Raw genomic sequence first — 26,829 nt, 5'->3', positions numbered from 1 at the left:
TGTGTAAGGGATATCACCACATGGGCTCAGGAACACTTCAGAAAACCACCCGTCACTACATCTGTAAGTGCAAGTTAAAACTCTCCTATGCAAAGTGAAACACAAGATACTTAACGTTCAAACTGGAAAACTTTGTTATTTTAGCACATTTGGAATTCAATGCCTGCAACATGTTGCAAAAAAACTGGCACAAGTAACAAGAAAGACTGAGAAAGTTGAGGAATGCTCATCAAACAGTTATTTGGAACATCCAACTGTTGAAAAGGCTAATTGGGAACAGGTGGGTGCCATGATTGGGTATAAAAGCAGCTTCCAGTCATTCACAAACAAGGATGGGGCGAGGGTCACCACTTTGTCAACAAATGCGTAAGCAAATTGTCGAACTGTTCAAAAACAAAATTTCTCAACGAGCTATTTCAAGGAATTTAGGGATTTCACCAGCTAAGGTCTGTAAAATAATTACATGGTTCAGATAATTTGGAGAAATCACTCCACGTAACATTGAATGCCTGTGACCTTGCATCCCTCGGGCAGAAAAGGAACATCAGTGTGTAAGGGATATCACCACATGGGCTCAGGAACACTTCAGAAAACCACCCGTCACTACATCTGTAAGTGCAAGTTAAAACTCTCCTATGCAAAGTGAAACACAAGATACTTAACGTTCAAACTGGAAAACTTTGTTATTTTAGCACATTTGGAATTCAATGCCTGCAACATGTTGCAAAAAAACTGGCACAAGTAACAAGAAAGACTGAGAAAGTTGAGGAATGCTCATCAAACAGTTAGTTGGAACATCCAACTGTTGAAAAGGCTAATTGGGAACAGGTGGGTGCCATGATTGGGTATAAAAGCAGCTTCCAGTCATTCACAAACAAGGATGGGGCGAGGGTCACCACTTTGTCAACAAATGCGAAAGCAAATTGTCGAACTGTTCAAAAACAAAATTTCTCAACGAGCTATTGCAAGGAATTTAGGGATTTCACCAGCTAAGGTCTGTAAAATAATTACATGGTTCAGATAATTTGGAGAAATCACTCCACGTAACATTGAATGCCTGTGACCTTGGATCCCTCGGGCAGAAAAGGAACATCAGTGTGTAAGGGATATCACCACAAGGGCTCAGGAACACTTCAGAAAACCACCCGTCACTACATCTGTAAGTGCAAGTTAAAACTCTCCTATGCAAAGTGAAACACAAGATACTTAACGTTCAAACTGGAAAACTTTGTTATTTTAGCACATTTGGAATTCAATGCCTGCAACATGTTGCAAAAAAACTGGCACAAGTAATAAGAAAGACTGAGAAAGTTGAGGAATGCTCATCAAACAGTTATTTGGAACATCCAACTGTTGAAAAGGCTAATTGGGAACAGGTGGGTGCCATGATTGGGTATAAAAGCAGCTTCCAGTCATTCACAAACAAGGATGGGGCGAGGGTCACCACTTTGTCAACAAATGCGTAAGCAAATTGTCGAACTGTTCAAAAACAAAATTTCTCAACGAGCTATTGCAAGGAATTTAGGGATTTCACCAGCTAAGGTCTGTAAAATAATTACATGGTTCAGATAATTTGGAGAAATCACTCCACGTAACATTGAATGCCTGTGACCTTGGATCCCTCGGGCAGAAAAGGGACATCAGTGTGTAAGGGATATCACCGCGTTGGCTCAGGAACACCTCAGAAAACCACCGTCAGTAACTACGGTTCGTCGCTACATCTGTAAGTGCAACATCTGTAAGCGCAAGTTAAAACTCTACTATGCAAAGTGAAAGCCATTAATCAACAACACCCAGAAACACCGCCGGCTTCGCTGATGCAAAGTGTAAAAGTGTCCTGTGGTCTGACGAGTCCACATTTCAAATTGTTTTTGGAAACTGTGGACGTCGTGTCCCCCGGAACAAAGAGGAAAAGAACCATCCGGATTGTTTATTTATTTTAAGTGGTATTTAAAAAGCCTTCAATTAAAATAGCTGATAATCGGAAAAAACCTGTACATAGCAATCAACATTCCTCCTCCCTTTCCCAAAACATCCTTCCCATCCCTACACCATTAACACTTTACTTGCACACGTGTACCAACTGTGCTGAACTGGGCTCTATTTTCACTACATGATCTCAATTAATTTGTATTTTTCTATGCATAATGTATTCATATGAATGTAAATGTACTGTATAACTTACATTCCTCTATATCATGTTCTATTCAAACTATGTACATGCTCTTGTTCTTGTGGACTCATTGGGCTAAAACAAAGACCCCAGGTATTACATTTAGGGCCATCTCATGTGTCTCATTTGTGCTGCTATGGCAAAACAGTTAATTAAGTCCTTAGTGTAAATGTTTTGCAAAAAGTGTAAAAACTGGTAGTATTGTCTTACAGAAAATGGTTCACTAAGATAGGTTAACATGCGTGTGTCCATCCAGAGTGTTGTCAGAAGAGGAGTTTGAGGATAAAGGAAAAAGCTTGTCAGAAGATGAGTCTTTTGAGCCATATTCCGACAAAAGGTTGGGTCAGATTACTGCTAATTGCAGATGGATAATGAGGAAGTAATGGATGCTTTCTTACAGCCCTTGCAGGGCAACCGTCCCCACTGAGCAACGACAAATGTCAAATATCTCAGGAGAGCCTAAAGTCAAAAAGAAACCTGGACCCAAACCTGGCTGGAAGAACCAATTCAAACCTAAAGGGTAAATCAAGTTTTGCAAAAAACATCCAACGTGTATTTTAGCAGGTTTGTGTTGTTGTGTCTGCAGGGAGGAGCTACCTAACATCTACAAGTGTCCGTGCCAGGGCTGCACCGCGGTCTACAGAGCTCCTGATGGTCTGAAGGTTAGAGCCTCCAATAGGTCAATGAATTCTAGATACACACACTTTTTAAGAAATATGAGGGACACATCATCACTATTCAACTCCCAAGACACTAACAAGTCAGGAATATGAAGTTCTCCAGTTGGGATTGGGAAGAAATAACTTTCAAGAATCAAATTGAGCCATACTTGCCAACCCTCCCAATTTTCCCAGGAGACTCACGAATTTCAGTGCCCCTCCCGAAAATCTCCCGGGGCAACCATTCTCCCGAATTTCTCCCGGTATCCACCCGCACAACAATATTGGGGGCGTGCCTTAAAGGCACTGCCTATAGCGTCCTCTACCACCTGTCGTCACGTCCGCTTTTCCTCCATACAAACAGCATGCCGGCCCACTCACATAATATATGCGGCTTTTACAGTCGCATAAATGAATGCAAGGCATACTTGATCAACAGCCATACAGGTCACACTGAGGGTGGCCGTATAAACAACTTTAACACTGTTACAAATATGCGCCACACTGTGAACCCACACCAAACAAGAATGACAAACACATTTCGGCAGAACATCCGCACCGTAACACAACATAAACACAACAGAACAAATACTTAAAACCCCTTGCAGCACTAACTCTCCCCCCATCCATCCATTTTTCTACCGCTTACTCCCTTTTGGGTCACGGGGGGCGCTGGTGCCTATCTTAGCTACAACGGGCGGAAGGTATATATATACATATATATATAATCGGAAAAATATGATATATATATATATATATATATATATATATATATATATATATATATATATATATGTATATATGTATATAATCTGAAAAATACAGTATATATATATATATAAATCTATAAAATCGGAAAAATACGGTGTATATATATATATATATGTGTACATATATATATATATATATATATATATATATATATATATATATATATGTGTACATATATATAAATATATATGTGTACATATATATATATATATATATATATAAACATATATATATGTGTACATATATATATATATATATATATATATTAGGGCTGCGAATCTTTGGGTGTCCCACGATTCGATTCATTATCGATTTTTGGGGTCACGATTCGATTATATATCGATTTTTTTCGATTCAAAACTATTCTCGATTCAAAAATGATATTTTTCCGATTCAAAACGATTCTGTATTCATTCAATACATTTCAGCAGGATCTACTCCAGTCTGCTGACATGCTAGCAGAGTAGTAGATTTAAAAAAAAAAAAAGCTTTCATAATTGTAAAGGACAATGTTTTATCAACTGATTGCAATAATGTAAATTTGTTTTAAGTATTAAACGAACCAAAAGTATGAGTTATTTTATCTTCGTGAAAACATTGGACACAGTGTGTTGTCAAGCTTATGAGATGCGATGCAAGTGTAAGCCACTGTGACACTATTGTTCTTTTTATTTTTTATAAATGTCTAATGATAATGTCAGTGATGGATTTTTAATCAATGCTATGCCGAAATTATAACTAATATTGATACTGTTGTTGATAATATTCATTTTTGTTTCACTACTTTTGGTTTGTTATGTGTCGTGTTTGTGTCTTCTCTCAGTTGCTCTGTTTATTGCAGTTCTGAGGTTTGGTTTTGGAATTGGATTGTATTGCTGTGTATTGTTTTGTTTGATTGATAAAAAAAAATAATTTTTTTAAAAATCTATTTGAAAAAAAAAAGAGAGAATCGATTCTGAATCGTACAATGTGAGAATCGCGTATCGTTTTCGAATCGATTTTTCCCCACACCCCAAATATATATATATATATATATATATATATATATATATATATGTATGTATATATATGTATGTATATGTATATATGTGTGTATATATATGTATGTATATGTATATATGTGTGTATATATATGTATGTATATGTATATATGTGTGTATATATATATATATATGTATATATGTTTGTATATATATATATATATATATGTATATATGTGTGTATATATATATATATATATATGTATATATGTGTGTATATATATATATATATATATATATATGTATATATATATATATATGTATATTTATATATATATATATATATATATATATGTATATTTATATATATATATAATATATATAATATATTATTATATATGTATATATTAGTGCGTCTGCCTCACAATACGAAGTTCCTGCAGTCCTGGGTTCAAATCCAGGCTCGGGATCTTTCTGTGTGGAGTTTGCATGTTCTCCCCGTGAATGCGTGGGTTCCCTCCGGGTAGTCCGGCTTCCTCCCACTTCCAAAGACATGCACCTGGGGATAGGTTGATTGGCAACACTAAATTGGCCCTAGTGTTTGAATGTGAGTGTGAATGTTGTCTGTCTATCTGTGTTGGCCCTGCGATGAGGTGGCGACTTGTCCAGGGTGCACCCTGCCTTCTGCCCGATTGTAGCTGAGATAGGCGCCAGCGCCCCCCGCGACACCAAAAGGGAATAAGCGGTAGAAAATGGATGGATGGATGGATGGATGGATATATATATGTATATGTGTATATATATGTATATTTATATACATATATTTATATATATATGTATATGTGTATATATATGTATATTTATATACATACATATATATATATATATATATATATGTATGTATATATATATATATGTATGTATGTATGAATTTAGAACTATTTATGGTGATGCTTGTTCAAGCTTTTTATTTAATCAACTAACTGGAGTAATTGGGAAAAGATGGAAACAAATAATAAATTATCGAACTACTAAATTACTAGTTTGTACACCTTTATTAAGAAATTCTAGTTGGCAAAAAGGAACTAAAATAAATAGAAAAATATATAATTATTGTTTAATAAAGAAATCTTGGAAGGCTGTCCCATACAACACAAATAAAGGTCCTTAACGTTAGCGCTTATAATAAAGGGGGGGCACAGGTGGCCATGGATGAAGTGCTGGCTGTCCAGAGTCGGGACCAGGAGTGGACTGCTCGCCTGTGCATTGGTTGGGGATATCTTTGCGCTGAAGACCCGTCCCCGCTCAGGATGGTCTCCTGCTGGCCCCACTATGGACTGGACTCTCACACTATTATGTTAGATCCACTATGGACTGGACTCTCACACTATTATGTTAGATTCACTATGGACTGGACTTTCACAATATTATGTTAGATCCACTATGGACTGGACTCTCACACTATAATGTCAGATCCACTGTGGACTGTACTCTCACACTATAATGTTAGATCCACCATGGACTGGACTTTCACAATATTTCGTTAGACCCACTCGACGTCCATTGCATCTGGTTTCCCCTGGAGGTGCGGGGGTCACCCACATCTGCGGTCCTCTCCAAGGTTTTTCATTGTCATTCACATTGACATTCCACTGGGTTGTGAGTTTTTCCTTGCCCTTATATGGGATCTGAACTGAGGATGTCGTTGTGGCTTGTGCAGCCCTTTGAGACACTTGTGATTTAGGGCTACATAAATAAAAATTGATTGATTGATCAAAAATAACAATATCGCTAAGACTTGGTTAACATCCAGGACCAAAAATGTAACTGGAGTATTGTTGGCATTCTTTGGATGTTTTTTTTTATTGGATTTTATGGTCAGTTTAAACGTAATAACTTCACGGCTCCCTTTGGCTCCATTCTAAGCAGATTTTTATTTCCGAGTTCAAATGCATTAAGTAAAAACATTTGTTCATGTCTCACATAAGCATTTTGAATTATGGGTAACATTACAAAAGTGCAGTTTCCACTTCAAAGAGAGTGAATACTTACTTTACATTAAATATTTGCAATATATGACACTAATTTGTGCAAGTTTATTTTAACTTTGGCTTTTTTTCACAAGAAGTTAAAAAAGCTGATTTCATGTCAAATTAAACAGACTGTTTGCATTTATTAAAGTGATAAAAGGCTTAAAATACATTTCAGCATACATTAAGCCACAGTCTGCGCTGTTTTTTCTTTGCACGCTGCAGTGTAATAACAAAGAAGAAAATGACTCTCCCTTGTTTTCATGCTGACTGGTCATCCAGAAACATATCAAGGAGCATCATGACGAGGTGAGAGAGCGACCCTGTCCTCACCCAGGATGCAACAAGGTGTTCACCATCGACCGTTACCTGCAGCGCCATGTCAAGTTGATCCACACAGGTATATTTTCTTTAATTTATTTTTTTCACTACCGTATTTTCGGAGTATAAGTCGCACCTGCCGAAAATGCATAATAAAGAAGGAAAAAAACATATATAAGTCGCATTGGAGTATAAGTCGCATTTTTGGGTGAAATTTATTTGATAAAACCCAACACCAAAAATAGACATTTGAAAGGCAATTTCAAATAAATAAAGAATAGTGAACAACAGGCTGAATAAGTGTACGTTATATGACGCATAAATAACCAACTGAGAAGGTGCCTGGTATGTTAACGTAACATATTATGGTAAGAGTATTTCAAAAAACTATAACATATAGAACATGATGTACGTTTACGTAACAACCAGTCACTCCTAATCGCTAAATCCCATGAAATCTTACACGTCTAGTCTCTTACGTGAATGAGCTAAATAATATTATTTGATATTTTACGGCAGGGGTCACCAACGCGGTGCCCGCGGGCACCAGGTCGCCCGTAAGGACCAGATGAGTCGCCCGCTGGCCTGTTCTAAAAATAGCTCAAATAGCAGCACTTACCAGTGAGCTGCCTCTATTTTTTTAAATTTTATTTATTTACTAGCAAGCTGGTCTCGCTTTGCTCGACATTTTTAATTCTAAGAAAGACAAAACTCAAATAGAATTTGAAAATCCAAGAAAATATTTTTTAGACTTTGTCTTCAATAGTTTAAATAAATTCATTCATTTTTTTACTTTGCTTCTTTAACTTTCAAAAAGACAATTTTAGAGAAAAAAATACAACCTTAAAAATGATTTTAGGACTTTTTTAAACACATATACCTTTTCCCCTTAAATTCCTTCCTCTTCTTTCCTGACAATTTTTTTTTGTTGTTGTAAAGAATAATAAATACATTTTAGTTTAATTCTTTATTTTAGCTTCAGTTTTTTTGACAAAGAATATTTGTGAAATCTTTCTTCAAACTTCCATCCATCCATCCATCTTCTTCCGCTTATCCGAGGTCGGGTCGCGGGGGCAACAGCCTAAGCAGGGAAACACAGACTTCCCTCTCCCCAGCCACTTCGTCTAGCTCTTCCCGGGGGATCCAGAGGCGTTCCCAACGGCGTTCCCAACTTATGATTAAAATTAAAAAAAATATTCTGGCAAATCTACAAAATCTTTAGAATCAAATTTAAATCTTATTTCAAAGTCTTTTGAATTTCTGTTAAAATGTTTGTTCTAGAAAATCTAGAAGAAATAATGGTCTTTGTTAGAAATATAGCTTGGTCCAATTTGTTATATATTCTAACAAAATGCAGATTGGATTTTAACCTATTTAAAACATGTCATCAGAATTCTAAAATTAATCTTAATCAGGAAAAATTACTAATGATGATCCATAAATTATTTTTTAAATTTTTTCAAAAAGATTCGAATTAGCTAGTTTTTCTCTTCTTTTTTTCGGTTGAATTTTGAATTCGAAAGAGTCGAAATTGAAGATAAACTATGTTTCAAAATTTTGTTTTAATTTTTTTCCTGTTTTCTCTTCTTTTAAACCGTTCAATTAAGTGTTTTTTTCAACATTTACTCTCTAAAAAAAGCTTTCCGTAAAAGGAAAAAAAATGTACGACGGAATGACAGACAGAAATACCCATGTTATTATATTTATATATATATATATATATATATATATATATATATATATATATATATATATATATATATATAATATTTATTAAAGGTAAATTGAGCAAATTGGCTATTTCTGGCAATTTTTTTAAGTGTGTATCAAACTGGTAGCCCTTCGCATTAATCAGTACCCACAGAGTAGTTCTTGGTTTCAAAAAGGTTGGTGACCCCTGTTTTACGGTAATGTGTTAATAATTTCACACAAGTCGCTCCTCAGTATAAGTCGCACCCACGGCCAAACTATGAAAAAAAACTGCGACTTATAGTCCGAAAAATATGGTATATGATTTATCAACAACACTTATATCCATCCATCCAACGTCTACCGCTTGTCCCTAATTAAATTGTTCTTTTAAATCTTACACAGTTTTATATACATTACGTACTACATTACATATTACACTATATTTTATTTACATTATACATTATCATACATTTTTATTTACATTACATATTACACCGGATTTTATTTTATATTAAATATCAGTTTTTAAGGTAGATTTCATTTAACAGAGAGCAATAAAATGGCAAAATTAGGCAAGACGCTGGCCACATATCACGTTATAACATTAGCATGTTAACAATTAGCAAATACCAAGCAGGTTATGTGACTCTGAGGTGTACACTGGCAAAATTAGCAAAAAATTTGAGTTGGCATGCTTTTGTTTGCGTGTGCCAGCTTATATAAGTTAATAATACTGAGGCATACGCCTGCAAAGTTAGCATGTTAGCATTGTAAGTAGGGCTGAGCGATCTGGTCTTTTATTAATATCTCGATATTTTTAGGCCACATCACGATACACAATATATATCTCAATATGTTGCCTTAGACTTGAATGAACACTTATGTATATAATCACAGCAGTATGATGATTCTATGTGTCTACATTAAAACATTCTTGTTCATATTGCATTAATATATGCTCATTTTAAACTTTCATGCAGAGAGGAAAATTTAGTCAATTTACCAAAAGTGTATTTATTAAACAGTTATTAAGCAGTGGCACACACATTCATGTCAATTCAAAACAGAGACATTTTAAAACAAGCTATTAGTGCACTTTTGTGCATAATGTCACTAAGATCCATCCATCCATTTCCTACCGCTTTTTCCCTTTCGGGGTCGCGGGGGGCGCTGGCGCCTATCTAAGCTACAATCCGGCGGAAGGCGGGGTACACCCTGGACAAGTCGCTACCTCATCGCAGGGCCAACACAGATAGACAGACAACATTCACACTCACATTCACACACTAGGGCCAATTTACTGTTGCCAATCAACCAGACATATCAAAACAACACTAAATTAAAGTGCACTTTTTGTACAGAACGCCACTACAGTAGTTTAAAACAAATAAAGTGCACTTTTGTGTATGATTTCACACAAGAAATTTCAATAAATGTCAAATAAAAAAGAGCTGTGTAACAGGAAATCAAAAAGTGTTCGTCCTTTGCTATGTGGTAGGTTACTACGGACGTTATTAAATTCTGTTGTTGACTATATTTTCTTACGATCTGGAAATGGTTGCTTTGGCATTTTGTGGGTATGGCACCGAACGGAGATGTGACATGCAGGTTCAAGCACTCCTAATTTTCTATCGGGGGACTTTTCAAATGACGCTACAAATTAGCAGTAGGTGCTACTTTTTGTAACAACGCTTTTGCCGCATATTTGTTCGACATATTCCCGTTTGAAGCCAAACCACCACCAGAAGATGGACCCTGTGCTGTTTTTCTTAGGAATTAATTCTTCGTTCATTTGTTACTAGATAGGCACTTTTTCTCGTTCTCTCGTATTACCACTCGCACCACTCCGCTAGCGTCACAGCTAACGTTACCCATGCTGCTACCTCTCTTGCGAGGGCGTATGACGTGACAGTATGTGACGTATGTAAGAAGGTGCGCTTGTCTGTGAGAAGGAGAGACAGGAAAGAGTGAGAAGAGCCTGTAGTGTAATGCCCGCAGCTAAAAGCAACTGCATGAGAACGTATACTCGAATATCACGATATGGTAATTTTCTATATCGCACAGAGACAAACCCGCATTATATCGAGTTTATCAATATATCGCCTAGCCCTAGTTGTAAGCATGTAAAAAATGTTAGCAAGGGGCATTTTGACTTTGGAACGGTTAATGGGGAATAGCCAGTTAATGTCTAAATTTCCTTCAATAATCACACAAGGTTTTCTTGTATTTTAGTCACCTAATTTACAATACTTGTTGTGTAGTTAGCAGCTACACAACAGCCAAATACACAATAGCGCACAGGCTTGACATGCGGTATGATATGAGTGTCTTTAATTGAACAATTTTGCGTTGTAAAACAGCACATTTGTCAAAATACACAAGTAACAAATAGTTATGTTGCAGAAGCGTATTCAAAAAAGTATCCAGTAACAAACGTGTCCGCATCATCATCATAGAGAGCTATTCACCAAGAGGGGATTTCCGGAGCTGGGTCAAGGGGACAAGGAAGTCACTACTCTGCCTGTTGAGCTGCACCTGTTGTAAATGTAACAGTAAGGATTGATGCACTTTATCTTTGACTCCTGCATCATTAATCGCAATGTTCTGCCTGTGCTATTATGTTTATTATTATGCCTATGATCACGTTTCATCAATTTCCCCGCCTGTCCTCCATTTTTTCTTCTTTCTATCCCTTCCTGCTCAATAAAGTCAAATAGAAATAAGGCAATAAGAGAAAAGTAAAGTAAATCTGCACAGCATCTACATCAACTATATGATTTGCCTGAGTGACTGGACAGGACAAAAATTGTATTGTTATTATCATCATTATTATGACAGACACACTACATAGTCGCACTGTCTGTCATTCAACCGCAAGGTATTGACCCCATAAATGGAATTGATGCGGTATCATCACTATACTAGGTCAAGCATTATTACATTTTTCATTTTATTAATAATATTAAATAAATAAAAAACAAGCAAATCAGCTTCTCAACTTAACAGCTAATGATCCATAATTAATTGACATTTATATTAGTGTGTATTACAATCATTTTCAACACAATACATATTGACGAAGCTCATTATTTGAACAAACGAATGTGTGTTTACGTTTATTTGTTTTTGTTTATTAGAGGAGAGAAACTACATCTGTGACCAGTGTGGACAGACTTTTAAACAAAGGAAACATCTTTCAGTTCACCAAATGAGACATTCTGGAGCCAAACCACTGCAGTAAGTACTACACTATATCTACTGTATGCTCTATAAAACAATACAATGCAAGTACTGTTACCTACTGTAAAAGCACATGTTGATTCAGAGTATACGAAATGAAAGACATTTTCTTGTTGTTTTTAGTGATTGATCAATCTGTTTTTTTGTGCCGATTGTTGGTCTAAAATTTCCAGTTTTCCTTACAAAGCTGCGCCAAAAGCCGACATTTTGAGGATAGTTTTGTTTTGTGATTGTAAGAGTTTGTTTTTCAGTCCCTCCAGGAAATTAGCATGTCGCAATCGCGCCAATTCATGCAAATTCATTTATTTATCCTCTCAAATTTTGTGTAGCCTCACAACTTTGTCCAATGCCCACAACTTCCTTGCACAGTTACTCAATTAGCGATAATTTGGCCAATCTTATTTGTCTCTGAGCAGCGCTCACATCAACTGTCCAATCAAAACGTACGTACATTTATTTCTTGTGTAGACACAGCAGGAACAGGAACATGTAAGAATATGTCAACTCTTATTGACAATATGTAGCTCAGACTTACTTCCTGTTTCTGTCTACAGTGCTTATGTAGTATGCAAACATTGACTTTCATATCAGGGTTTCCCGCTGCGCTTTGTTGCTAAGGCGGCCGCCTTAACAATAAAGAGCCGCCGCTTAAGCTAAAGTCTTAACAAGCTGCTCCACTTCATTCTGCCTCTGTCTCTATCAATAGTCTCTGCAGCACCCAACATTGTCCCACCCACAGAACCATCCGATTGGTTACAAGCAGAGGGGTAACAGCCAATCAGCAGTGCGTATTTAGAGCGGTAACAGCCAATCAGCAGTGCGAATTCAGAGCGCATGGAGTCTGTGCTCCAGCGTCGTAATGAGCAGATAGGTGTTTAGCAGGTAAGCATTAGGCAGCGGACTCTCCCCAAATTATAATAAACACCTCCCAGCCAACTACCGGTAACATCACTATGAGCTTATTGACGTTTTAGAAACATAAACGGCAGCTCAACTCGCTTGCAGTCCTTGAGGTGAAAGCTAATTAGCTTTTAGCATAACGTTAACTCATTTTGCAATGTGTGTGTGTGTGTTACGGACAGCAAAGGTCTGTCTGTTATTTCACGTTACCTTTTACTGTGTTGAAGCTGCAAATAAGGACATTATGTTAAATGAAGAGTTCCTGTCTCTGATAGTTGATATAATAATGTAACTGCATCATAAAGCCTACATGAACTCCATGGTGTTCAGGGATGAATATTCTCTCCTATTGCTAGTGTACTATTTTTTCAGCTATAGTTACATTAATCATTAGTAATGTAACAGCCTAGTTTTGAATGGCAGGGTCCCTGCTATCACATGTTGATAAAAATATAACATTTACATAATAAAAATCAACTACAGGCTTTCCAAATGCTGTAATAAATTAAGCATGATGAATTGAGCATATTTCAGCATTTGGCATAATAATGACGTACTTAGTATCTCAGATAAGTAGGACAGTTTTTTTACTTTATGGAAAAAATAGAGATATTTATCGTATATCGCTATTTAGCATATGGAGCGGAAAACACAACCCAAAATTGTAGGCTTCTTCAGACGACGAAGCCGGCCTACTTCACCACAGTCTGTAGTCTATTGCCCCCCAGGCTGTGGTGGCAGCAACGAGGTGGAGACAGGCCGAGTTACAGCGATCCTTACATCCTTCCCCCCCTCCCCCCGCCGGAGAGACACCAAACTTAACTAATACATATTATGGGGGAAACACTTAAAATGTATTGATATATATATTTCACATGTGTTTATCCGGGGTTAGATAATTAAGAACATATTTTCATTTGCAATGTTGACCAAGCAAAGAGGCAGCATATACATGTGAGAGATGTGTAAGTGTGATCATCTCTTATCTTTCTTATCGCTTTCATTTACCAACAAAAATGAGTGCAATAGATTGCTCTCAACAGTTCACAAATTCTCTTTAAAAGGGGAACTGCACTTTTTGGGAGGGAGGAGGAATTTTGCCTATTCACAATCTCTATGAGAGACAAGAAGACCAAAGTTTTTCTGCTTTCTAATTTGCGAAAAAATCGTCTTGTTCCAGGTGGCTAGTGTTGTGTTTGGACCAGATGTTCCTCAGAGGGAATTTAAGCTGCTGGTCACCCCCAAGTTCTTTTGATGACACATAACACCCTAAGTTATTTTGATAACACATAAGCTGATTTTAAATGAATCCCAGACAGAATAGGTATTTTGACATTTTATTCCAAAGCTTTGGGAGACCAATCTATGAACACACATTTAAATCGCATCGCCCAAGTTGATCTGACAACACTCCAGAAGTCTTGCCTTTTTTCCCTACACCACTCGCCACTCCCCTACAGAGCGAATACACTTATCTATTGTCTTCCTAAGCTGGAGCCAGAAAGAGATAGGAAGAAGGAGTATCGCTGTTCCTGCATTCCAAGCACAAGGTCGGCTACAGTGTACCATCAGTCAGGAGTTAGGACTATGGAACAAGGGAAAAGATAAACAGAACACAAGATGGAACACTAGCTATTTCAAATATGACTATGGAACAAAAGAAATACCTTTTAAATATGGATACATGTAGATATCTATCTTCGTCACTAGCAAAGCAGCAAACGGGGAGCAATCCAACCTTAACTCACTTTAAAAATGCATCAAAAACCGTCAACAAGACTTCAGTTACGTTCCATATCCTGTATAATAAGAGGGAACACTGAGGAACTGTTTTTCTAGCATAGTAACACTTGCATGCTACGGCATTACCTTTGTTGTCTGTTACCATCTCTGCCAGGATTAGAACACGCTCACATTTTTTTCCGGAAGTAGGATCACACATTTGTTGCCGGAAGTGCACCGCTGTGGAAACTGAGGAAAGAAGTTCCGGTAATGCATAAAATTACCAAAATAGAGTAAATATTGTACATATTACATTGTAACAAACACACACCCAAGTTCTCCGGGTGTCACTGCCACTACGCAAATTACAAAGTCACAGGTGGGACCTGATAGTCACCTGGAAACGACTAAAACTGTAAATAAACACAGGACATATATAACTTTTAGCCACAACACAGCCAGGCTTATATTTAATATTCATAACAAACTCCTCCCCCCTCCCGTCCATATAACCCGCCAATACAAATCAAACACCTGCACCACACACTCAGTCCCACAGGCCAAAGTGCCGTTCCCCTCCCCAAAGTTCATAGAGCACATATATTTCCCCAAAGTCCCCCAAGTTGCGTACGTGACATGCACGTACGGCATACTTGCCAACCCTCACGATTTTTCCGGGAAACTCCCAAATTTCAGTGCCCCTACCTAAAATCTCCCGGGGCAACCATTCTCTCGATTTTCACACGTACAACAATATTGAGGGCGTGCTATGAAGACACTGCCTTTAGCGTCTCATGTAACCTGTCGTCGTGTCCGCTTTCTTCATACAAACAGCGTGTCGGCTCAGTTACATGATATACGCGGCTTGTACAGACACACAAAAGTGAATGCCATGCATACTTAGTCAATAGCCATACAGGTCACACTGAGGGTGGCCGTATAAACAACTTTAACACTGTTACAAATATGCGTAACAGTGTTAAAGTTGGCAGAGGGGTTAGTGCGTCTGCCTCACAATACGAAGGTCCTGCAGTCCTGGGTTCAAATCCAGGCTCGGGATCTTTCTGTGTGGAGTTGGCATGTTCTCCCCGTGACTGCGTGGGTTCCCTCCGGGTACTCCGGCTTCCTCCCACTTCCAAAGACATGCACCTGGGGATAGGTTGATTGGCAACACTAAATTGGCCTTAGTGTGTGAATGTGAGTGTGAATGTTGTCTGTCTATCTGTGTTGGCCCTACGATGAGGTGGCGACTTGTCCAGGGTGTACCCCGCCTTCCGCCCAATTGTAGCTGAGATAGGCGCCAGCGCCCCCCGCGACCCCAAAAGGGAACAAGCGGTAGAAAATGGATGGAAATATGCGTACTTTACAGTAATAACACTGGCAGCTCAGTTCACAGAATTTCCCATAAAAAAACAGTGGTAGAGTTTTTCAATATAAAACATTGCAAATTGTACAGTAGAATGTATTGTCATTTTTACAGTGTACAATTTGAAGGATAACTTGCTCGAAAACCATAAGTCAAGCAGAAATTCAAGTAGTATAAACAAAATAAAATGTTTGGAAAGTCTGAGAATATTTTTTTTTGCTACTTTGGATAATATTAAAGTTTAAAAAGGTATGCAATGTCATGCGGTGCCTGCACTTTTTTCTGTTAAAACGGAAAGAACAAATACATTTAGTGAGTAAAGGGCCTTGAAACTCTGATTTTGACGTCTCTGCTTTACAAATATTCTCTTCCAGGTTCTTTTTTTGACTCGGGAAGTCCTGTGGGGGAGTGCTCAGAGAGTATGGGGTATCGGACTGTCTTATTGTGGCGGTCCGCTCCCTTTATGATCAGTGTCAGAGCTTGGTCCGCATTGCCGGCAGTAAGTCGGCCACGTTTCCAGTGAGGGTTGGACTCCGCCAAGGCTGTCCCTTGTCACTGATTCTGTTCATAACTTTTATGGACAGAATTTCTAGGCGCAGTAAAGGCGTTCAGGGGTTCCGGTTTGGTGGCCGCAGGATTAGGTCTCTGCTTTTTGCAGATGATGCATCAGATGGCTTCATCTAACCGGGATCTTCAGCTCTCACTGGATCGGTTTACAGCTGAGTGTGAAGCGACCGGAATGAGAATCAGCACCTCCAAGTCCGAGTCCATGGTTCTCGCCCAAAAAAGGGTGGAATGCCATCTGCGGGTGGGGGAGGAGACCCTGCCCCAAGTGGAGGAATTCAAGTACCTAGGAGTCTTGTTCACGAGTGGGGGAAGAGTGGATCGTGAGATCGACAGGCGGATCGGTGCGGCGTCTTCAGTAATGCGGACGTTGTACCGATCCGTTGTGGTGAAGAAGGAGCTGAGCCGGAAGGCAAAGCTCTCAATTTACCGGTCGATCTACGTTCCCATCCTCACCTATGGTCATGAGCTTTGGGTCATGACCGAAAGTTTAAGATCACGGGTACAAGCGGCCGAAATGTGTTTCCTCCGCTGTGTGGCGGGGCTCTCCCTTAGAGATAGGGTGAGGAGCTTTGCCATCCAGGAGGAACTCAAAGTAAAGCCCCTGCTCCTTCACATCGAGAGGAGCCAGATGAGGTGGTTCGGGCATCTGGTCAGGATGCCACCCGAACGCCTCCCGAGGGAGGTGTTTAGGGCACGTCCAACCGGTAGGAGGCCACGGGGAAGACCCAGGACACACTGAGAATACTATGTCTCCCGGCTGGTCTGGGAACGCCTCGGGATCCCCCGGGAAGAGCTAGACGAAGTGGCTGGAGATAGGGAAGTCTGGGTTTCCCTGCTTAGGCTGTTGCCCCCGCGACCCGACCTCGGATACGACCTGGGGACGGCGTGGCGCAGTGGGAGAGTGGCCGTGCGCAACACGAGGGTCCCTGGTTCAATTCCCACCATGTACCAACCTCGTCACGTCCGTTGTGTCCTGAGCAAGACACTTCACCCTTGCTCCTGATGGGTGCTGGTTGGCGCCTTGCATGGCAGCTCCCTCCATCAGTGTGTGAATGTGTGTGTGAATGGGTAAATGTGAAAGTAGTGTCAAAGCGCTTTGAGTACCTTGAAGGTAGAAAAGCGCTATACAAGTACAACCCATTTATAAGCGGAAGAAGATGGATGGATGGATGATTACGACCTTTCTGAGTACTGCATTTTGCCGTACTTATGCACTTGAGACTACTGTGAGTGTAAAAACAGCAGTGAACTAACTGAGACAAGGACTATGATGTGTAGTTAATATTGTTGGAAGCATACTTGCCAACCCTCCCGATTTTCCCGGGAGTCTCCTGAATTTCAGTGCCCTCCCGAAAATTTTCCGGAGCAACCTTTCTCCCGAATTTCTCCCGATTTCCACCCGGACAACAATATCGGGGGCGTGGCTTAAAGGCACTGCCTTTAGCGTTGTCTACAACCTGTCGTCACGCCCACTTTTCCTCCCTACAAACACCGTGCCAGCCCAGTCACATGATATATGCGGCTTTTACTCACAACATAAGTGAATGCAAGGCATACTTGGTCACCAACCATACAAGTCACACTGAGGGTGGCCGTATATACCACTTAAATATTGTTACAAATATGCGCCACACTGTGAACCCACACCAAACAAGAATGACAAATACATTTCGGGAGAACATCCACACCGTAACACAATATAAACACAAGAGAAAAAATACCCAGAATCCCTTGCAGCAATAACTCTTCCAGGACGCTACAATATACACCCCCCGCTACAACCAAATCCCACACTTGACAAATCAAGGTTGTCAGTTCGACATATTCCCGCTTGAAGCCAAACCACGCCAGACGATGGATCCCCTGCTGTTTCTCTTGGGAATTAATTCTTCCTTCCTTTGTTACCAGATTCGCACCTTCTTTCTCTCGTATTACCACTCGCACCACAGCTATCGTTACCTATGCTGCTACCTCTCTGCTCCGTGAGCGCGTATACGTATTGTAAGAAGGTGAGCTTGCTGTCTGTGAGAAGGAGAGGCAAGAAAGAGTGGGAAGAGCCTGTAGTGCAGGGGTGGGCATTACGTCGATCGCGATCGACTGGTCGATCTCGGAGGGTGTGTCAGTCGATCTCAAGCCAGGCATTAAAAAATAGACATAAAAATGAGCAATCATCAATCATACCAAGACTTCACTTTCGGCACCCGAGGATCTTGTGAGATGACGCTGGCTGCTGCAAGCTCTATTTAAGAAAAAAATCACTAACAGGGCGGACGCAGAGAAACACATTTTATTTCTAGAGACTCCGTACCTACTGTCAAAACTCTAAAGACCGACTGCACAGTTCCTGTCTTCACCATAAAAGACCTGTTTCATCCTGCCTGTGCTAACAAAATAAGAGTCTCAGAAAGCTAGCATGCACAAGCTAGCAAGCTACGGAGTTTGATGCCAATGTATTTCTCCCCCGCCCTCAGCGACCGCTTTCTCACTTGCTTGCCCACCCGCACACTCACTGACGTCACTCACCTGCTGCCAGACATTAAAGGGCCACACACATATGCTACTCTCATAACAACGTGTTTAAAAAGGAGTATGCTAGTTGGACAAATGAGATGCCAAATCCAACCACTTTCATGTGGTATTGGACAGAAAGGAGGACTTTTTTTTCCCTCCATTTGAAAATGCGGACGTTATCAGCACCACTGTCTAATTCCAATCAATGCAAGTCATCAGAATCAAATACACCAACTTATATTCTTGTCTTCATGAAATAAAGGAATCTATGTGTGTTAAACATGCTTGTATTATCATTAAACACCATTAACTTGTTAACAAAAATGTCTGTTTCATAAATAAATAAATATAAATTATAAATAGGGATGAGGTAGATCTCCTCGACTTGGTCAATTGAAAAGTAGCTCAGCTGCAGAAAAAGTGTGAGCGCCCCTGCTGTAGTGTAATGCCAGCAAATAAAAGCAACTGCGTGAGAACGTATGCTCAAATATTACGATATAGTCATTTTCTATATCGCACAGAGACAAACCCACGATATATCGAGTATATCGATATATTGCCCAGCCCTAGTTCGAAGTTCCATTTCTGTTTTTGTGGAGCACTGATTATTTTCACCCGCCTCTGATTGGTGATCAAGAGGCTAACCTGCTCCTGATCACTAATCAGCTTTAAAGGGGAACATTATCACAATTTCAGAAGGGTTAAAACCAATAAAAATTTGTTCCCAGTGGCTTATTTTATTTTTCGAAGTTTTTTTCAAAATTTTACCCATCATGGAATATCCCAAAAAAAGGCTTTAAGGTGCCTTTTTTTCGCTATCTTTATATCCATCGTCCATTTTCCTGTGACGTCATTTAGTGATGCCAACATGGCGGATAGAACAGCAAGATATAGTGACATTAGCTCGGATTCAGACTCGGATTTTAGCGGCTTAAGCGATTAAACAGATTACGCATGTATTGAAACGGATGGTTGGAGTGTGGAATCAGATAGCGAAAACGAAATTGAAGAAAAAACTGAAGCTATTGAGCGAATAGCTACTGAAGCTATTCGGCGATCGCCTTCTAACCAACGATTGAGTGTCGCAGGTTATCCATACATCTCTGTGCCATGTCTGTCTTAGCATGGCCGGTAAAATGCGCAGGAACAACTTAAATCTGTCGATTGGTAAGTGTTTGTTTGGCATTAAATGTGGGTGGAGTGAAAGGCTGGATGCAAATATAGCTACAAACTGTACATACAGCTAGCCTAAATAGCATGTTAGCATCGATTAGCTGGCAGTCATGCCGCGACCAAATATGTCTGATTAGCACATAAGTCAATAACATCAACAAAATTCACCTTTGTGATTTTGTTGACTCTATCGTTGGAAATGCATCTGCTTTGAGTGTCGCAGGATATCCACACATCTCTGTCGTAGCATCGCTATCGTCGGTAAAATGTGCAGAACAAACAAGGGACTTTCCTGTCTTTTGACACTGGTGCAACTTGAATCCGTCGATTGGTATGTGTTTGTTTGGCATTAAATGTGGGTGCAGGGAAAGGCTGGATGCAAATATAGCTACAAATGAGGCGTAACGATGCTATATTTACATACAGCTAGCCTAAATAGCATGTCAGCAGCGATTACCATGCCGTGCTAATCGATGCAAACTCCACGTAAGTCAACTGGAATCCATCCCTGATCGTGTTGTTACACCCTCCGACAACACACCGACGAGGCATGATATCTCCAAGGTACGGAAAACAGTCGAAAAAACGGAAAATAACAGAGCTGATCTGACTTGTGTGTAGGGTTGGGTATCGTTTGAATTCGAACGATTCCGATTCTTTGTTTCGATTCCGATTCTTCTTGTACAGGTAGTCCCTGGAAGGTGGTATGTATTTTGGGTTGAGAGTTTTCACCATATCCCTGCAAACATAAACAAACATGTAATGTTGCTGTTACTGTTTAGCCCAGTATCAATTAGCTCAGCTCTAACGTTGTTGCTTAACTAACCTAAATGTTGGAGATTCCACCTCTGAAAAGGGATGCAGTCTTTTGACTATGTGTGCAGTGACCTTTCTGTGGCACTCTTCCGTCTGTGACACCGACATCTTCCCCATTGCCGCTACGGTGAACGGAGTACGCTGAGCACATCACGGAGCCCGGCTAGCAGGTTGTAAATTGTCTATGAAAAAATACTCGGGCTAATTTGTTAGCTGCCTCAACGTTGGCGCAAAACACATTATTTATTGCATATATATTGTTTTACTTACCGGATTCGGACTGCAGTGCAGTCACCGAGGTGCCAGGCTGGGCGTCGGAGCCGGAGCCAGAGGAAGAGTCAGAAGAGAACGGTCGGCACAGCGCGTCGAAGACGGGACACGCATTTATTTGTACTCCATGAACTCGGAGGTGCTTCATCATGGTCGACGTGCACCCTCCTAAGCACGAAACAGTCCTGTCGCACTTGTTACATTTTGCTGATATTTCATTTTTTTTAGTAAAATAAAGCCACACTTTCGACCGCCGACGCCCGCTATCCATGCTTGACTGACTCGCTCGGTGGGCGCTTCTTCGTTGGTGTTCAGCGGCTTCTTCTTCCGGTCGGCGGACTGGGTATCGAAACTAGGAATCGAAATTTAAACTTTTGAACGATTCCGGGAGAATCGGAAAGTTAGTCCCGGTTCCAATCGATACTCGATACCCAACCCTACTTGTGTGTATAATGTGTTTGAGAAAATGCTTCCCGTTGTGACGTCACGGGTGAAAGGTCATCGCTCCGACAGCAAACAATTGAAAGGCGTTTAAATCGCCAAATTCACCCTTTCAGAGTTCGGAAATCGGTTAAAAAAACATATGGTCTTTTTTCTGCAACATCAAGGTATATACCAGGGGTAGGGAACCTATGGCTCGCGAGCCAGAATTGGCTCTTTTGATGACTGCATCAGGCTCTCAGATAAATCTGAGCTGACATTGCTTAACACAATAAATAATGAATAATTCCACTTGTAATCACAGTGTTAAAAATAACGTTCAAAATATAAAATATTGTCATGCATTTTTATGTTCAAGAAGTTGGTAAGAAGTCATTTATTTATCCTGAGCCTATAACACCTACTGCAGGTGTGGCTGGACCAAGGTAACATCCTATGCAGGCTTAAGAAGACATCAAAGCTTGAAAAAGTGTTTGATGCCAGAGCAAAAGGAACCTCGCATTGACCGCTACTTCTTACGAAGCAAGTCGAGTAAGTCGAATGAAGTCCAGCAGCAGGACCAAAACCAAAGTCTGCAGGACATCAATCTCCTTGCTCAGGCTGGGGATGAGGAACAAAGCATAGTGGTGCCCGACCTGTCACAGCCTGCAACCGAGACTAAGATGCAAGGACGAAAGCCAAAAATCATGTGGCCAAAATCCTGTGAGAAAAGAGAGTGGGAGACAATTGACAATGGCTATGGAGGTCATCATCCGAGCCTCTAAGTGGGTGGTAGGAGGTCCCACCCAACCAGGTCCAACATCACAACCGCTCTGAGGCAGCGCTGAAGGAGGTAGCCTATTATTTCCACTCTACTCAGGTTATTTTGTATCATGGGATTGTTCTATCTAGTCCTAAAATTGAACTTATTGGTTAGTGTGGGGCTTGCCCAACCAGTGGGTTCTTCAGACCACCAAGCACTGACATGAGAGTCAGTTTCAGGGTTACAATATTGTTTTATTTTTCAATAAGTCTCTCAGTTGCTTTCCAGCAATTGTCTTTTTCTCTTTCCTTCAAACTCGCGCTCTGGTTTCTAGCCCCAAGCCCGTCTCTCCTCCTGGCTGCTGCTTATAACATAGCGACAGGCGATCAGATAAAAAGGCCCAGGTGGGCCGTCTACGCACCTGTCGCTGGCAACACCCTGCTTCCCTGCAGACCACGCCCCCTCCACAGTTAGCTTCAGAATAACAATGTTATTACAAAGAATAAGAGACCTCTAGAAATGTTGGTCTTTCTTAAAAATGCATGCGTTTTGTTGTGTTCAGTGTTAAAAAAAATATTATATGGCTCTTACGGAAATACATTTTAAAATATTTGGCTTCTTGGCTCTCTCAGCCAAAAAGGTTCCCGACCCCTGGTATATATTGACACTTACATAGGTCTGGTGATAATGTTCCCCTTTAAATGTGGCTGCACGTGTGTTTCATGCCCGTTTGCTGAGCTTGTTTTGAGCATTACGGTAAGATTAGAAGACTTTGGTTACCTGCACGCTGCTTCCTGACATCCTTCTTGCCTCCTGGGAAACACCACCATCGCACACCTGCAACAAAAAGGACACATTTATTAATTCCAAACATCTCACACGTCTCCCCAAGCAGTACCGCATACCACAGTAAAAGTACCTGAAAGTAGAGTACGTTTTTCAAGACATTTTTCTTTCCAGGTGCGAAGTCTGCGGCTTCCAATGTCGGCAGCGGGCGTCGCTGAAGTATCACATGACCAAGCACAAGGCGGAGGCCGACCTGGAGTTCGCCTGCTTGATCTGCAGCAAACGCTTCGAGAAGGCCCACAATCTCAATGTGCACATGTCCATGGTTCACCCGCTCACTCAGATTAAAGCACATCAGGAAGGAGGTCCGCCGCAGCCGCACCCGTTCCCCGACCTGCACGCCGTCACATGCCCCGAGGAGGCGGGGCCACAGGAGCAGGACAGATGACAGCAGCGAGAAGATCTTCTGAGCTTCAACACTCATAAGTGTGTCCATCGGTGCACTTAAGCACTTCTTTTCAGCGCACAATAGAGAAAAACACTGTCATTCTCAATATGCTAAATGTGCATCATCCTCAACACCTGCCATCTCGGCTCTGTGGCTGGACTGGAGTGGTTGCACATTAAAAAGGAGAGATGAAGAAAACGTGTCATGGGACTGTTACATTTCTCACACTCAGGAACTGAGTACACTTATTGAAGTGTACTGACAGACAGTCTAGAGTTTGAGGGGAGATGGCTTGCATTCTGGAACAATTTCACTTACAGTTGTGATCAAAATTATTCAACCCCCATTTTTGGTGTTTTAGCAAGTTGGACATTTATTCCGTATTTTGTTTATAGTCATATCAAATAAAGATGCATTAAATAGACAAATGCAACTTGAATTACATTATATTTTGTAACATACCAAACAGTGTCATTTCTTTTAATATCTCATTGACAAAATTATTCAACCCCTTGAAGATCATAACTCTTAAGAACAGAATTTAAATAAGGTCTTTTCAATCTGGTGTTGAAAACACCTGTAGATGTGATTAGAACCATAACGAGCAACACTTAAACTGATTGAAAAAGACTGTGACGCTCAGCTTCTTGTAGATGGTCAACGGTGTATTTGCAACATGGTGAAGTCCAGGGAGTGGTCAAAGAAGTCAAGAGAGGAGGCCATTTTTTCTTCATAAGAAAGGATATGGATATAAGAAAATAGCAAAGACATTACACATTCCAAGAGACACAGTTGAGAGCATAATTCGCAAGTTTAACGCTAAAGGCACAGTGGAAACACTACCTGGGCGTGGTAGAAAGAGGATGCTGTGTGCGTACAGTGGTGAAAAACCCCCGGGTAACAGCTGAGGCACTACAACAGGACATTGCAGATGGGGGAACGCAGGTTTCGTCCCAGACATTAAGGTGCGCACTACGAGATGAAGGCCTCCATGCCAGAACTCCCAGGCGCACCCCACTTCTGACTACCAGGCACAAGAAAAAATAGACTCCAGTATGCCAAAAATCATCTGGACAAACCCCAAAGGTTTTGGGAAACTGTTCTATGGCGTGATGAGACAAAAGTGGAACTCTTTGGGCCTATGAATCAACGTTATGTCTGGAGGAGAAAAAATGAAGCTTACAAAGAGAAGAACACCTTGCCTACTGTTAAGCATGGTGGGGGGGTCAATCATGCTCTGGGGCTGTTTCTCTGCCTCAGGTACCGGGAATCTCCAGCGCGTTCAAGGCATTATGAATTCTATTTCCTACCAGGATATATTAGCTGCAAATGTCATGAAGTCAGTGACGAAGCTGAGGCCTGGGAGACGTTGGACCTTCCAACAGGACAAGGATCCCAAGCATACCTCCAAATAAACATCAGAGTGGTTGCAGAAGAAGGGCTGGAAGACTCTGGAGTGGCCTTCACAGTCGCCAGACCTAAATCCTATAGAAAAGCTGTGGTGGGACTTGAAGAAGGCAGTTGCAGCACGCAAACCCAAGAATATGAATGAACTGGAGGCCTTTGCCCAAGAGGAATGGGCTAAAATACCTGTAGATGGTTGCAAGAAGCTTGTGTCCGGTTATGTATCACGTTTGAAGGATGTCATTACTGCCAAAGGGTGTTCTACTAAGTACTAAAGATGCATGTAACTAGGGGGTTGAATCATTTTGTCAATGAGATATTAAGAAAAATGTCCTTTTTTGGTATTTTGTCAAATACAGTTACAATTTAAGTTGCATTTGTCTATTTGACACATCTTTATTTGGCTATAAACAAAATACAGGATAAATGTCCAACTTGCTAAAACACCAAAATTGTGTGGGGGTTGAATCATTTTGAGCACAACTGTACCTTCAAGAAGGAATGCAACAAATCATGTGCTGTAAAACAGCCAGAGTGTTCACAGATATGAAATTGTTCATACATTCCAAAAAAGCAAATACTTTTAATTGTTCAGGAGTGTTCTGTTTGTGATTATACTTTCATATACCTTTGTCTTGAATGCTGAGATTACCAAGTGAACACGACAACTGGAAGGAATACTTTTAGAATTAATGTCACAGTTTTACTTTAAAACAAGACTTTTCTACACTTTACTTTAACACATAAATGTATTACTTGTCTCATATTGTCTTCTGTTGCCTGAAATACATGAACATATTTGTACAAATATACATTTAAAAAACCTGCGTTTCAAATGTGTGGTCCTAGTATAACAATAGGAAGCTAGGAAATGTATACAGTATGTGTGTGTGTTTATCCATCCATTCATTTTCTACTGCTTGTCCCGTTCAGGGGTGCTGGAGCCTATCCCAGCTGCACACGGGCGGAAGTTGGGGTACACCCTGGACAAGTTGACACCTCATCACAAAGACAACATTCACATTCACAGACTAGGGCCAATTTAGTGTTGCCAATCAACTTATCCCCAGGTGCATGTCTTTGGAGGTGGGAGGAAGCCGGAGTACCCGGAGGGAACCCACGCGTTCATGGGGAGAACATGCAAACTCCACACAGAAAGATCCCGAGCCCGGGATTGAACTCAGGACCTTCATATTGTGAGGCACACGCACTAACCCAAAACAAATAATAGACCACAAGTAAAATAAAAATAAATTAAAAAAAGATAGATGGATAGATAGTACTTTATTGATTCCTTCAGGAAAAAAAAAAAATATATATATATATATATATATCACTGTTTTTAAGACTCCATTTAACTTTTGTGTTTTACATCAGTTCTCATTCCTACACAGCTCTTTGCCTGTATACATGTATGCCTTATATACACTTTACAGATGTGAAATACTTCATTTAACCTTTAGCTTTGCAGGTTGAGTGCAACTTGGGTTGTGTATAATTACTTCTTCTGTGAGGGGTTTGAGCCCCTATTGCTTTTGCATATATATATATATATATATATATATATATATATATATATATATATATTTATATATATATATGTATATATATGAATTTCAGGGCTGTGAATCTTTGGGTGTTTCACGATTCGATTCAATATCGATTCTTGGGGTCACGATTCGATAATATATCGATTTTTTTCGATTCTCGATTCAAAAACGATATTTTTCCGATTCAAAACGATTCTGTATTCATTCAATACATAGGATTTCAGCAGGATCTACCCCAGTCTGCTGACATGCTAGCAGAATAGTAGA

General features: G+C 40.1%; 1 protein-coding gene across 1 annotated transcript in view; it reads left to right on the top strand.

Moving 5' to 3' along the window:
- Positions 1-25,773, top strand: part of LOC133568187 (zinc finger protein 276-like) — a 57,101-nt gene extending 31,328 nt beyond the window's left edge. Inside the window, exons 7-12 of the mRNA XM_061919941.1 lie at positions 2,430-2,510; positions 2,574-2,693; positions 2,760-2,835; positions 6,896-7,013; positions 11,764-11,863; positions 23,335-25,773. Coding sequence (XP_061775925.1) covers positions 2,430-2,510; positions 2,574-2,693; positions 2,760-2,835; positions 6,896-7,013; positions 11,764-11,863; positions 23,335-23,608 — 769 coding nt within the window. The 3' untranslated portion in view covers positions 23,609-25,773. The remainder of the gene's footprint in view (positions 1-2,429; positions 2,511-2,573; positions 2,694-2,759; positions 2,836-6,895; positions 7,014-11,763; positions 11,864-23,334) is intronic.
- Positions 25,774-26,829: the final 1,056 nt, after the last annotated feature.

The sequence above is a fragment of the Nerophis ophidion genome, linkage group LG14 (genome assembly GCF_033978795.1).
Source record: "Nerophis ophidion isolate RoL-2023_Sa linkage group LG14, RoL_Noph_v1.0, whole genome shotgun sequence".
Classification (NCBI taxonomy): domain Eukaryota; kingdom Metazoa; phylum Chordata; class Actinopteri; order Syngnathiformes; family Syngnathidae; genus Nerophis; species Nerophis ophidion.
This window is presented reverse-complemented; position numbering and strand designations above follow the sequence as displayed.